Genomic DNA, 12,351 nt, shown 5'->3' with positions numbered 1-12,351 from the left:
TATACAATGTACCGTAAAACCTCGTAAAACTTTTAATTGAACTGCCTCGGAGTGTTGCTTTTAACGAATCCCAGGTAAAGTAAGGTAATCTTTGCATAAACTTCAAGAAAAATCGGCTAAGTTGATCGTGGGTAAAACGCTCAAAAGAAAAAGATGTCTTTTCTTTTGAGCATTTCAACAACGATCAAGTTTTGCCAATGTCAATCTAAAAAACGTCCTGGCAATAACATCACCTCAAACAACAAACCAATCTCAAGTGATAGAAAAATCTCTATACTTTTTGATAAAAACGTTTTAAACTTTACATTAGAAGCATTTAATTTGAAACAAGCCATTTGTGCTTTTGATTTATATTATAGTTTGCATATGTACATGTATCTACATATAAATAAGTAAATACATGGACTTGTGACAGTGCTCTGATAACTTGAACGCTCTGATAATTCGAACACTTTTGCTCGGTCCCGTGAAGTTCGAGTTATCCATGTTTGACTGTATATATAAATCAAAAGCATTGATTGCTTGTTGCAAGTTAAGGGACCTCTCATGTAATGTTTTAACAATTTTTATCAGAGAGTATAAATATTTTCCTTTTATTACTTGAGATTTGTTTGTTTGTTTGTTTTAGGTGATGTGACAGCCAGGACGTTTTCAGATTAAAATAGGCAAAACCTGATCGCGGTTGAAACTCTCAGAAAAAAAGGCATACCTACATGTATTTTTCTTTTGAGCGTTTTAACAAAAACCAGTTTTGCCGATTTTTCTTAAAGTTTATCTGAAGGTTACCTCGCTTCTACTTGCTTGCAGAGGGCTATCCCCAAGCGGTTGTTTGGTACAATTTGTTTTTTTGCAAACCTATAGAAAAGTCGTTAACAAAAACATTTTGCCGATAGTGCTAATAATGACGCCTAAGAACTACTAAAAGTTGTTGTTTATCTCTATGGCTTGGAATAAAGTGATGTTCTAAAGCGATAACAACCGTCTCGGTAGCCATTGGGCAAAAAAACTGTTCGAGCTAACCGAGTTGTGGTCGAGTTATCTAGAGCAATTTATCATTGCTTGGGAATGGACCAAACAAATCCGTTCGAGTTAACTATGTGTTCGAGCTATCCGAGGGCGAGTTATCCAAGTTTCACTGTATATATAGTAAACAATATATATATGCCCTAGGACACTTATATTTCGCTAGTATTTAGTTTCGTGAGTAGCTCACAGAGTAAAATTTCGCAGCAATTTAATTTCGCAGCTCTGATGAGTGCGAAAATATAGTGATGTGAAAATAAATTCAGTGGAACAAACATAATTAGATTCCTCAGGTTCAGTTCACCGATAAAAAAAAATTCAATTTGCGACTAGTTTGTAATTGTGAACCGCAGGTAGAATGGTGTGAGCAAGGTCGATAATGCAATTTGATCGCTTGCTGCAATTTGTTTCTTGGACTATCAACAGGCCCGTTTTCACTGGGGCGGCTGGCCCAGTGAAAACGGTAAGTACAGTCTTTTACGGTAAGTACAGTCAAACTCGGATAACTCGCCGGATAAAATGTAACATTTCATCTCAAACACAAGGTTAACTCGAACAGATTTGTTTGGTTAGTTCCAACGCAATGATAAATTGCTTCAGATAACTCGACCTCAACATCATTTATTCGAAAAGTTATTTGCCCAACGGCCATGGATACGGTTTCTATCGCTGTAGAATATCACTTCATTCCAAGCCATAGAGACAAGCATCAACTTTTAGTAATTCTTAGGCATCATTATTATCATCATCAGAGGCAAAATATTTTTGTTAACGACTTTTATAAAGGTTTGCAAAGATAAGTTTTATCAAACACCCGCTTGGCCATGTCCCAACGAAAGCGTAAAAGCCTCCGAATGAACATAAAATAAAATTCGCAAAATTGATCTTGGTTAAAACGCTCAAAAGAAAAAGGTCTTTTTTCTGAGCGTTTCAACTGCGGTCAAGTTTTGCCTATTTTAATTTAAAAACGTCTCGTCAGTCACATCACCTAAAACAAAACAAATCTCAAAAAATTACAAGTTATTGAAGAGGCGTCAGTGGTGAATCCAAACCTTTCCAGAGCCATGCTGCTTGTGTAGTACTGTGAGTGTCAGTGTGTCTTATTTTCTTTCAACACGGTGCTCACTGCATTGATTGATGTCCCCAACAAACGATAACCTACTAATGCCGTGTGCATTGACATAAAATTCCTATCATTATAAATCATTCTTAATGGGAAAATAATCATAATTAATTGCAAAATAATAATGTAATAAATTTTGACAGTCAAATTATTTTGTTGGTTTATATTTTAACGATGCTATAGTGGTCGTTAAAAACGTTAAAATAAATATCGTTATAAAATTCCATTCTACAGTATCAATGAACAAAGCTATTTAGTTTTGCTTTTTTGCTCGTTTGTTATGATAGTTTAGTTTCGCACATGAAATTTTCGCGAGAAGATGACACCGCGAAAACGCGAAAATTAGATGAGGCGAATACATAAGTGTCCTAGGGTATATAAATAAATTGTTTCCTCACCCCGGGTAATCCGTATGGGTGGTAGTTTCTGCTTTAACTGGGTCTCCTACCAGAGACCTGGGAGTCTGAGCACTCGCCTCAAGATCTTAGCTGTTCCCAGTAGCGCACTTTTCTGCAACTCACCTGAGTTGATTGCTGTTGGTATTTGGGCAAGCCACATTTTATGCGCCGGTGTTATTGCGCCCAGTGCCCCAATGACTACTGGGATTACAGTTGTTCTTACATCCCAGAATTTTTCAATCTCTTCTCCAAGAGGGAGATATTTCTCTATCTTTTCTTTTTCTTTGCTGTCTATATTGTAGTCATTGGGTACTGCTATATCTATTATAGTAGCCCTCTTGTTCTCCTTGTCCACCACCACTATATCTGGTTGATTTGCTAGGACATGCTTGTCAGTTCGGATGTAGAAGTCCCAGAGGATCTTAGCATGGTCATTTTCTTTGACCTTACCAGGAGTTTCCCACCAGTGTTGTGGTTTATTAAGGCCATACTCGTCACATAGACTTCTATACACAACACCTGCGACATGATTATGCTGCTCAGTGTATTCATTTCCTGCTAGCTGCTTGCATCCACTGATGATGTGTTGGATGGTCTCAGGTGCATCTTTGCACAGTCTGCATCTACAAGTAGGATCGTCTCTAGTGTGATAGATTTTTGTTTGGAGTTGCCTTGTTTGGAGCACTTGCTCCTGGGCTGCCATGATTAGCGACTCTGTATTGGCCGTTAGGTTTCCTATATATATATATATATATTGGAAATATATATAACTAGTTATATATATATATATCCAGTTATATATATATCTATATATAAATATATATATATAGTTCAACTCAGATAACTCGCCCTCGGATAGCTCGAACAAATGGTTAACTATATACATGTATATGTATATATCTATATACATACATGTATATATATGCCTATAATTTGTTTGCTCATCGTTATGAATTTAGGTGGGGTAGTTGTGCAACTCTGGACAGATCAGTGTCAACTCAAGTGAGAGCTCATCTGAGCTTGAGCACTCACCTGAGTATGTTAGTTAGTTATTCATCATTGCACTCCTCTGCAACAGTAAGTTACGTAGAAATAACTGCAAACAACATGAGTTTGAAAACTCTTGAAAGCTTTATATTCCTTATCATAACTCTTTATTTGATATGATTTGTGTGTTGATCAACAAGTTCTTTGTTTAACAGTTGACTGTTACAAGTATTCAAAGGCGGACCATTATATATGTGATGACAAAGATAATACCATTAAGTGTCAAGTGGGATATACTCTAGAGAGTGTCAATATGACATGCCAAGGTGTGTGAGTCATAAGGTTTATTATTATATAATTGTAGAAGAACTGTGTGTGTAAGAAACTTGTTCAGCAATACAAGTTTACCTTTATAAGATAGATGTCAAAGAGACTTGTAAATAAATTGTATCAATGGCATTCATATCGGAAATTAAATTTGAATGAAAATTGGATATTCTAACTGTCTAAGATTTCAACTGAATTGTTATTTCATGCACTTGTAATATATTTTACACTCTTAGTTATGCGTTGTTAGTGGTATATGTACAATGTGCTGCGAGTGGAACAGTTATAATTAGCTTTCGACTCATTTGTATTGCCTTATGGGCTGGAATAATGGCTTATGACATCGAGACTGATCACAATAACACAATATCTCCAAAGACTCGTATGTGATGAACTGACTCATATGTGATGAACTGACTCGCATGTGATGAACTGACTCGCGTGTGATGAACTGACACGTATGTGATGAATTGACTCATATGTGATGAACTGACTCATATGTAATGAACTGACTCATATGTGATGAACTGACTCATATGTGATGAACTGACTTGCGTGTGATGAACTGACGCGTATGTGATGAATTGACTCCTATGTGACGAACTGACACATATGTGATGAACTGACTCGTATGTGATGAACTGACTCGTATGTGATGAATTGACTCATTTTAAAATTTTGTTTTTGACATTATTAAAAAAAGGTTGTTACAAATAGAGGGGAAGTAGTGATGTACAACTCTGATTTTTCAAGTGCCAAATGACAACCAGTTGATGGAATAGACAGAAAATAAGTTCTTATGTCCGGTATGCTCTCCTTCTGGCCATGTTTGTGTTTAAACGTGTTGACATCAGGGTGTAATTTTAACAGTGAACTGCAGTGGAGAATGTTCCGGAGATGAATACTTATGTGATGCTGGCAAGAACACATGTGAATGTGCGGAAGGTTATACACGGTCTCACGATCACACCTGTACAAGTGAGTAGACATGTATGTTGTAATAATCTCAACTGATTGGTCAGGACAGACAGATCATCAGTCCTGATTGGTCAAGTCCAACAGATCATCAATCCTGATTGGTCAAGTCTAACAGATCATAAGTCCTGATTGGTCAAGTCCAACAGATCGTCAATCCTGATTGGTCAAGTCTAACAGGTCGTCAGTCCTGATTGGTCAAATCTGACAGATCAGTCTAGATTTGTTTCTCGGACTAGATTCAAGTTTCTCTATTTGAAGCCATAAAAGTCAGCGTATCCTATCTTCTCAGTCGATTAGCTTATATAGAATTGATTGTTCGGTACAACACACGCATTATATAATCAGTATAAAGTATTGGGTATATTACATATATATTTGTACATGTATATGTATGATTTTTAAAGAAGAAAATTTGGTCTCACTTTTTATTCAGCAAATTTTTGACCACGCAAATAAAAAACTAATAAAAAATTTGAATTTGCTTTTTGTGTTTGGTTACTTGTAATAGCAAACTGTAAACTTTGTGTCTGAGTCCTAATGGTAAGGTGAGTAACAGCCTGTGTAACTAATAGTTTAGTTGGTACATTAATATATATAAATGCTAGCCTCTATTGCATGACTGAAAGTACAAATCAGTAACATAAATATTTCTAATTAATATTACCTATCATAACCGTCGTATCCCGCATCACTTTGACTAGTAGCATTATCAAGTTTAATATTGTTTTATAATTTGTGTTTGTGTGATTTACATCATCATTGATGTTTTTCTCACCTTGTTTTATGTTAGGGAGTAAAATATCAATAATTTAGATGACGAAGGTTTCAACGCAATTATCATACATTGTTTTATTGGGCAGCATTAAAAAAAACTATTTCAACAAATGATGGAAAACGTTTTAGCATATGATTTATAATCAAGTCCAAGGCATTACTCGTATTGTCTATGTAAATTTAGCTGAAATGCCGGTCAAATCAATAGTCAATCAATAGTCAATCAATAGAAATTTGATAGAGAAAACAAAGCTAATTAAATAGAACTTTTTGTTATATTCCCATTCAGTGGATTTAAAATGTTTATTGGAGTAATTCGTCTGTTGGCTGATAAGGTCTGGTCATGCTCAATTTTTCATCTGTTCCTTGTTACCATTGTCGACTTCTATTGCGAAATGACAACAATGACGACAGACAACAATCTTGGGTTTCTTGAAGTTGGAATACTAGCGTGTCATATATTACTACATATTTTCCCAGACTGCACAACCAATTCAACCTGTCTATATGGATGTTTTCTCGATGGCGAGTGTGACTGTCCGAAACAATATACTGGACCCAAGTGTGACTTCGGTAAGTTTCATGTTGTTATATCTATATATATATACTAGCTGCATTACCCGTCTACGAGAACAGATTCACGTACAGCAAGATGTTTATTGAAAGTTGTCTTTCATACTGTAAAACAACTCCAAATGTGCAGTCTACGGAAATTGTTGGACTGATCAGACTATGCATACACATATGCAGTCGTACATGTCAATCATGTTGGGGAGAACAATGGAAATCTGCAATGTGTTTTACAGCTAGTCTACAATGCATCAGTCTCAAACCACTCAAATCGGAGTTGTCCTGTTTTTGTACAGAGAACTGATAATGAAATTGACATTGCTAGGCAAACTGAAGTTCTTCAAACTGGCAGTATTGAACAATCTGCCAGTTTTATATAAATGGTAGGATAATATGTAGGTATAGCAGAACATGAAGGACATAGCATTTTTTAAGCAATTCTACAAAATATTTTGCTATTGCACTGCTGAGCTATCACCAGCATTTATTGAATGGAGACTTCTACATGCCTATACATGACTTCTACACATCTACATTGAATGGAGACTTCTAACATTAATCATAGCTCACCAGTTCTTAATTTATAGCCTGTGTTTTGACATGGTATATACAAACAGTGCAACAGTAATGTGGTTCTGTTGATAAAATTTATTATCAGTAAAATTTACATGTATAACATCACAGACAGTATGATGTCAAGGCAGATACAGCATTAGCACTTTACAATAGTAGAACAAAGCGCCGACATGATAGCCTTTTTATGAGATACAATAAGGAAAACAAATGCATAAAAAGATATATATACTGAAAAATATGTTAGAAAATGCTGCATGTGGATAATATGTAAGTATAGCAGAACATGAAGGACATAGCATGACATAACAATAACATAATGTTAATTCAATGCAAGCATGGCATAACAATAACACAATATTAATTCAATGCAACACTTACGGATGGACAACATTTTTTGTTTTTCTGTCGTGTGTATGAACAAACTGTTTTCAGCTTGTACCTACTTTTGAGCAGGCGACGTACAGCTGGTCATGGCTAAAACAGGGTGGCAGTAAGTCGATACCAGCTGCTCTCTTTCTTCTCACCATCGCCTATCGCAACGCTCGAAGTACCCGTGAAAGTTCTATAGTAGTAAGTTACAGTACTCGGAACTGGAAAAAAAATTAGTAACTCAGCTGCTGAAGGAAATGAACATGTTTACTATCACGAACAGTGGCAAATCTAACTTTTTTAAGTAGTGTATGTGTGGCAATTTATAGACAGTACAACATTGAATGAGAAGTACTTACCTTTTTGAAGTAGAAATTCAGTAGGCAAGAACAACGTTTTTTCCAGTGGCCACAAGAAACAAAAGTTCACGTGACCTTCCCTGTACACGTTGGCAGTAAATATTAACTACATGTCATTTACTACTCATTAATTTATTTAATGAGTAGTAAATTTTATTTAATATACTACTAATATTTACTACTAATTTAATTTTACTACTTACTCATATTAATTCAGTTCGCTTCGTACGACTGAAATCGAAAAAAGAAAGACCGCTCTTTAAGGTGGACAAACACACATGCACACAAATATACAGACAGATTTTTTGCCGTTTATATAGTAGATTGGTAATATGTTAATATATATAACATATTCATATTTGTATATTTATAAAATATATGGCATATTCATATATATATATATGTATATATATATACAGTGGTGTCCAAAATTATGGCAACTTTGTAAATTGTTGGCCGATAGCATCTCTTGTCTCATCTTTCATCTCAAACTAGCCTAATTCCTTACATCAATGTAGCTAAATGTATGATCTTTCCATTTAATTTGATGAAAGTATTTGTTTCGTTGTTTACAAAAGGTTAAAGAGCTTACTCAGCTTCTAATCTCCAAACTCACTGTAAAGTTGTCACTCGCTTAATCACCCCAAACAGAGTCTTTGAAGTATTTTAATCCGCTCAATGTTGTACAGAATGTTGAAGACATGTAAGAAATTTATCAACGATGCAAAACTCTCTCAAATCCATCTTAACAATTACCAGTTGGCTATTAAAGTCGGCTCACAATGACCAGCGAAATCAATTTAAAATTCTATCACAACATCAGGTTGACCGATGAGAGGAGAGCTGTAATCATTCACCTTCACCAGCAAGGGGAATCAAACAAGCAGATTGCTAAGGAGGTTCAATGTTCCATGAAAGGTGTTGCTGGCACTGTCAACAGATGGAAGTCGACAGGCACGACAGATGATCGTAAAGGCACAAGGAGAAAACACAAAAGCTCTACCAGAGACGACCACAATTTGGTGCGACTTTCACTTTCTGACAAAAGGAAAACCAGCACTGACCTTCGACGAGAATGGAGAGAGAGAGAGTCTACTGGAGTAAAAGCCTCATCTTCATTAGTGAGGAGAAGACTGATTGAAAATGGATTGAGAGGATGTCAGGCGAGACGAAAGCCACTGCTGTCAGAAAAGTAGAGGAGGAAATGTTTGGTATGGACCAAGATTCATCGCTCCTGGACCGAAAAACAGTTGCAAAACACAAATTTATGGCAAAAAGTGGGCATGGAAATTGGCAAGCGCAAACCTACTAGCAAAAGAGAACCGAATGAGAAGATTATTGAGGCCTGGCATCACATAGTGAAAACTGAACAAACTCGAAAGCTTATTGGCAGCATGCCAAGGCGGTGTCGCGCTGTCATCAGAATTAAAGGCTGGCCAACAAAGTACTAGACCTCAATTTTAAACCCAATGGCCCTTTTCAGGGCCACCATCACTTGTACAAAGAGTTCAGTTTGTAAGTTTTCCTCAATTGAGCAATGTTCGATGCTAAACCAATTCGAGAAATTAGAAATATATTTTTCAGTTATAAAAAAGCAGTTAAAATGTGCCAGGATTCAATTGCATCTTTGAATTGCTCACAAATTTTTGAGCAAAATGATGTATAACATTGCTTAGTTGTCTTGATTTTAAGCACAAAATGTACCAATGAAACATGACGCTTGTCATATTGTGCAGGGTGTTGCCATAATTTTGCACATAAAATTATGGCTACCCCGTGCACAATATATATATATATTATATATATATAATAATTTGTATATATATACATATAAAATATATATATATGATATATATATACGTATATTCATACAAATGTGTATATATACAAGTGCATGTATACACTAGGTGAATGCCCGGCTTTGCATGGGTAATAAAATAATTACCCAATGAATTTCAGTGACACCTGGTAAACTAGTATAAGTATTTACTATCATATTTGCTGTCAAGTCTGCTTAACGTTACACCTAATGACGTTATGCATAATGACATTACGCATAATGACGTTAGGCATAACGTCAAAATGCGTAATGACGTTACGCGTAATGATGTTTTGCATAATGGCGTTACGCGTAATGGCGTTACGCGTTTTGACTTTACGCGTAATGACGTTACGCGTAATGACGTTACGCGTAATGACGTTACGCGTAATGGCGTTACGCGTAATGACGTTACGCGTAATGACGTTACGCGTAACATCAAGCTGGTCAATAGTATTTTCGCAAGTGATGAACGAGGATGTGCCTTGTTATTTCATAGTTTGGCAAGGACAGTGTAGTGTCGTGGATTAGCTTGCCAGTCTGCAGACCTGGAGGGTTGGAGTTCAAATCTACTGCGAAGTAGATTTTTCGTTCCTAAAACTTTATTTCTATTGACAAGTAAACACTGAGCTTTACATAGATATTCATTTACATATAACATATTCATAATATATATAACGTATTCATAATTTATTTATTTATAGTATATGCAACATATTTATAATATATATAACATATTTGTTGTTAAAAAAATTACCGCACTACCTATGTAACAATGAATATGATGATACACACGAGACATGTGTAACACTTGTCTTCTTTCATATGAAAGTAGGGTGTTCTATTCTCATATCAAGTTGTTGTTTTCTTTGTCATCGATGCAACTGATATGCATTTATTGGTCCAAACTCCATTCTATTACATTCATTTCACTAACATACTTTTTTTCAAATGGAATTATTTTTCTTCCATATTCTTGCATAAAGGTTGATTTCTATGTCTATTCCTATGTAGTTTCCTGGTGCAATATTCTCCCTTTTTAGTGATGTATCCACAGTATGTTAGACTAAAACTTGTATCTTCTACACAACTTCTCCTCTAACTAATATCATTGTTCAAATAATTGCATAAATTTTCTGTTTTGAATAATCTCTTTTCATTTTTCACAGACCTCTGTGCTAGATGTGACAACAATACAGAAGTGTGTAATCCGGACACTCACAGCTGTGATTGCAAACCGCTCCTTTTCCGTACAAAAACTCATCCATGTATAGGTGAGTAAAAGTTAGTGCTGCACGATATCTTTGCATGTACATTTGATTATTTGGTCTCTAAATATATCGAATATCGAAAAATATCGAACATTGGTGTTGTCTTCTTTCGGTATATAGTGTTAGGCTTTAAACCATAACCGTCACGTACAACTTTTATCGTATAATCTAGGTAAATCAGCCACGCTGATTCCGATTTTGTACTCAAAATAAAGATTGGTCCACTAACCTTAAGTCATTTAGGCTTTTTAAAGCGTTTCAATATCCGTTTCGAAAACAACACAATCGGCATTACAAGCTCCGCCCATAAATATGTGACGCAACCTAGCTTTTTCAGGAACGGAAGTTAGCAATGTTTAGTCCGATTTAGAATAATAGAGATGGGTGTCTTAAAAGTTAAAACCCATTATTATTTAAATCCATCCTGTAAAATAATTTCAGTTTTTTATGAAAGGGATATAAACTATTTAAAATTGCCCGTAGCTTGTTACATAATGTTTAAGTGAGCTGAACGCCGAGAAAAATGAGCTCAAAAAGCGCGGTTTTATCACAAGCTAGCGTTGTTATCGCGCTTTTTTAAATATGCAATGCTAAATAGCTTATCTACCTTTCAGAAAAGACTAATATTATTTTTAAGGCTGATTTTAGATATTAATGGATTTTAAAACACCCATCTCTATTATTCTAAATTGGTCTAAACATCCCTACGTAACTTCTTTCCTAAAAAGCTAGGTTACGTCACGTATTTATGGGCGGAGCTTGTTGTGCCGATCGTGTTGTTTTCGAGACCGATATTAAAACGCTATAAAAAGCCTTCATTACTCTGAAAGTTAGTGGACTAATCATTATTTTGAGTACAAAATTGGAATCGGCGTGTCTGATTTACCTAGTAAATACGATAAAACTTGTTCGTGACAGTTATGGTTTAACATAAATGATATGAGAGGATATTAGTTAATGTTGGTTGGAAAACAAGAGTTGTCCCCTATTTACAATAAGGAGAATGGACAACTCCAGTTTTGCAAAATAAAATAAGCCGATATTTCGATAAAGTATCGGCTTCGATATTCATATCGATTTGAAAACTGACCCAATATAAAACAATCCACTGAAATATATCGTCACATCGAATTATATCGCTTTATCGTGCAAAAGTAAAAGTGTTTTTTTTTTTGTGTCAGCAAAGTGATAAGGCTAACACTCTGGTACTTGCCATGATTAAAACTATCCAATTTATGGTTAGCGTAAACATTTTTGTAAGGTTTTCAAGTCTTTTCTGTCATTGTGGCGTATCATTGACCTATGACCTACATTCAAAAGGAACCTTAGTGCCAGAATTATTTGGGGGCAATCAGTGTAGCCATTATCAGTGACTGACATCAGCAATAAGTTTACTAGAGCTCCTCAATTTGTAAAAATCGCCAGACGATTCGGTATTGCAAATTTCAAAATATCGAATCATGAAATATCGCGAATCGTCTACTATTATAGTTATAATATTAATTTTAAAAAACTTGCAAATTTTTGTTCAAGTTTTATTTATGTATTTCAACATAAAAAAACTGTTTTTGTGTTTTTGGAGAAATATTAGTTCATGAATGCAATGAAATTTTTTGCTATCGATTTGCGATATAGCGAATCATCTATTTATAGAGGATTTGCGATATATATCGTGATATTATTAAGTAAAAGATTTTTATATATTTTAACCTAAATAGAAACTGTTTTGTGTTTGTGATAATTAGAAACATTTATTACATGAACGCCCCTGTGCGTG

At 35.1% G+C, this 12,351-nt stretch overlaps 1 protein-coding gene across 1 annotated transcript in view; it reads left to right on the top strand.

The window, feature by feature from the left end:
- Positions 1 to 12,351, top strand: part of LOC137392773 (cell death abnormality protein 1-like) — a 52,941-nt gene that overhangs the window by 29,895 nt on the left and 10,695 nt on the right. Inside the window, exons 8-11 of the mRNA XM_068079093.1 lie at positions 3,747 to 3,857; positions 4,729 to 4,836; positions 6,091 to 6,183; positions 10,473 to 10,577. Of these exons, the coding sequence (XP_067935194.1) occupies positions 3,747 to 3,857; positions 4,729 to 4,836; positions 6,091 to 6,183; positions 10,473 to 10,577 (417 nt within the window). The remainder of the gene's footprint in view (positions 1 to 3,746; positions 3,858 to 4,728; positions 4,837 to 6,090; positions 6,184 to 10,472; positions 10,578 to 12,351) is intronic.

Source organism: Watersipora subatra, chromosome 4 (assembly GCF_963576615.1).
Source record: "Watersipora subatra chromosome 4, tzWatSuba1.1, whole genome shotgun sequence".
NCBI classification, from domain to species: domain Eukaryota; kingdom Metazoa; phylum Bryozoa; class Gymnolaemata; order Cheilostomatida; family Watersiporidae; genus Watersipora; species Watersipora subatra.
Note: the sequence above shows the minus strand (reverse complement) of the source record. Positions and strands in the feature narration are given on the sequence as shown.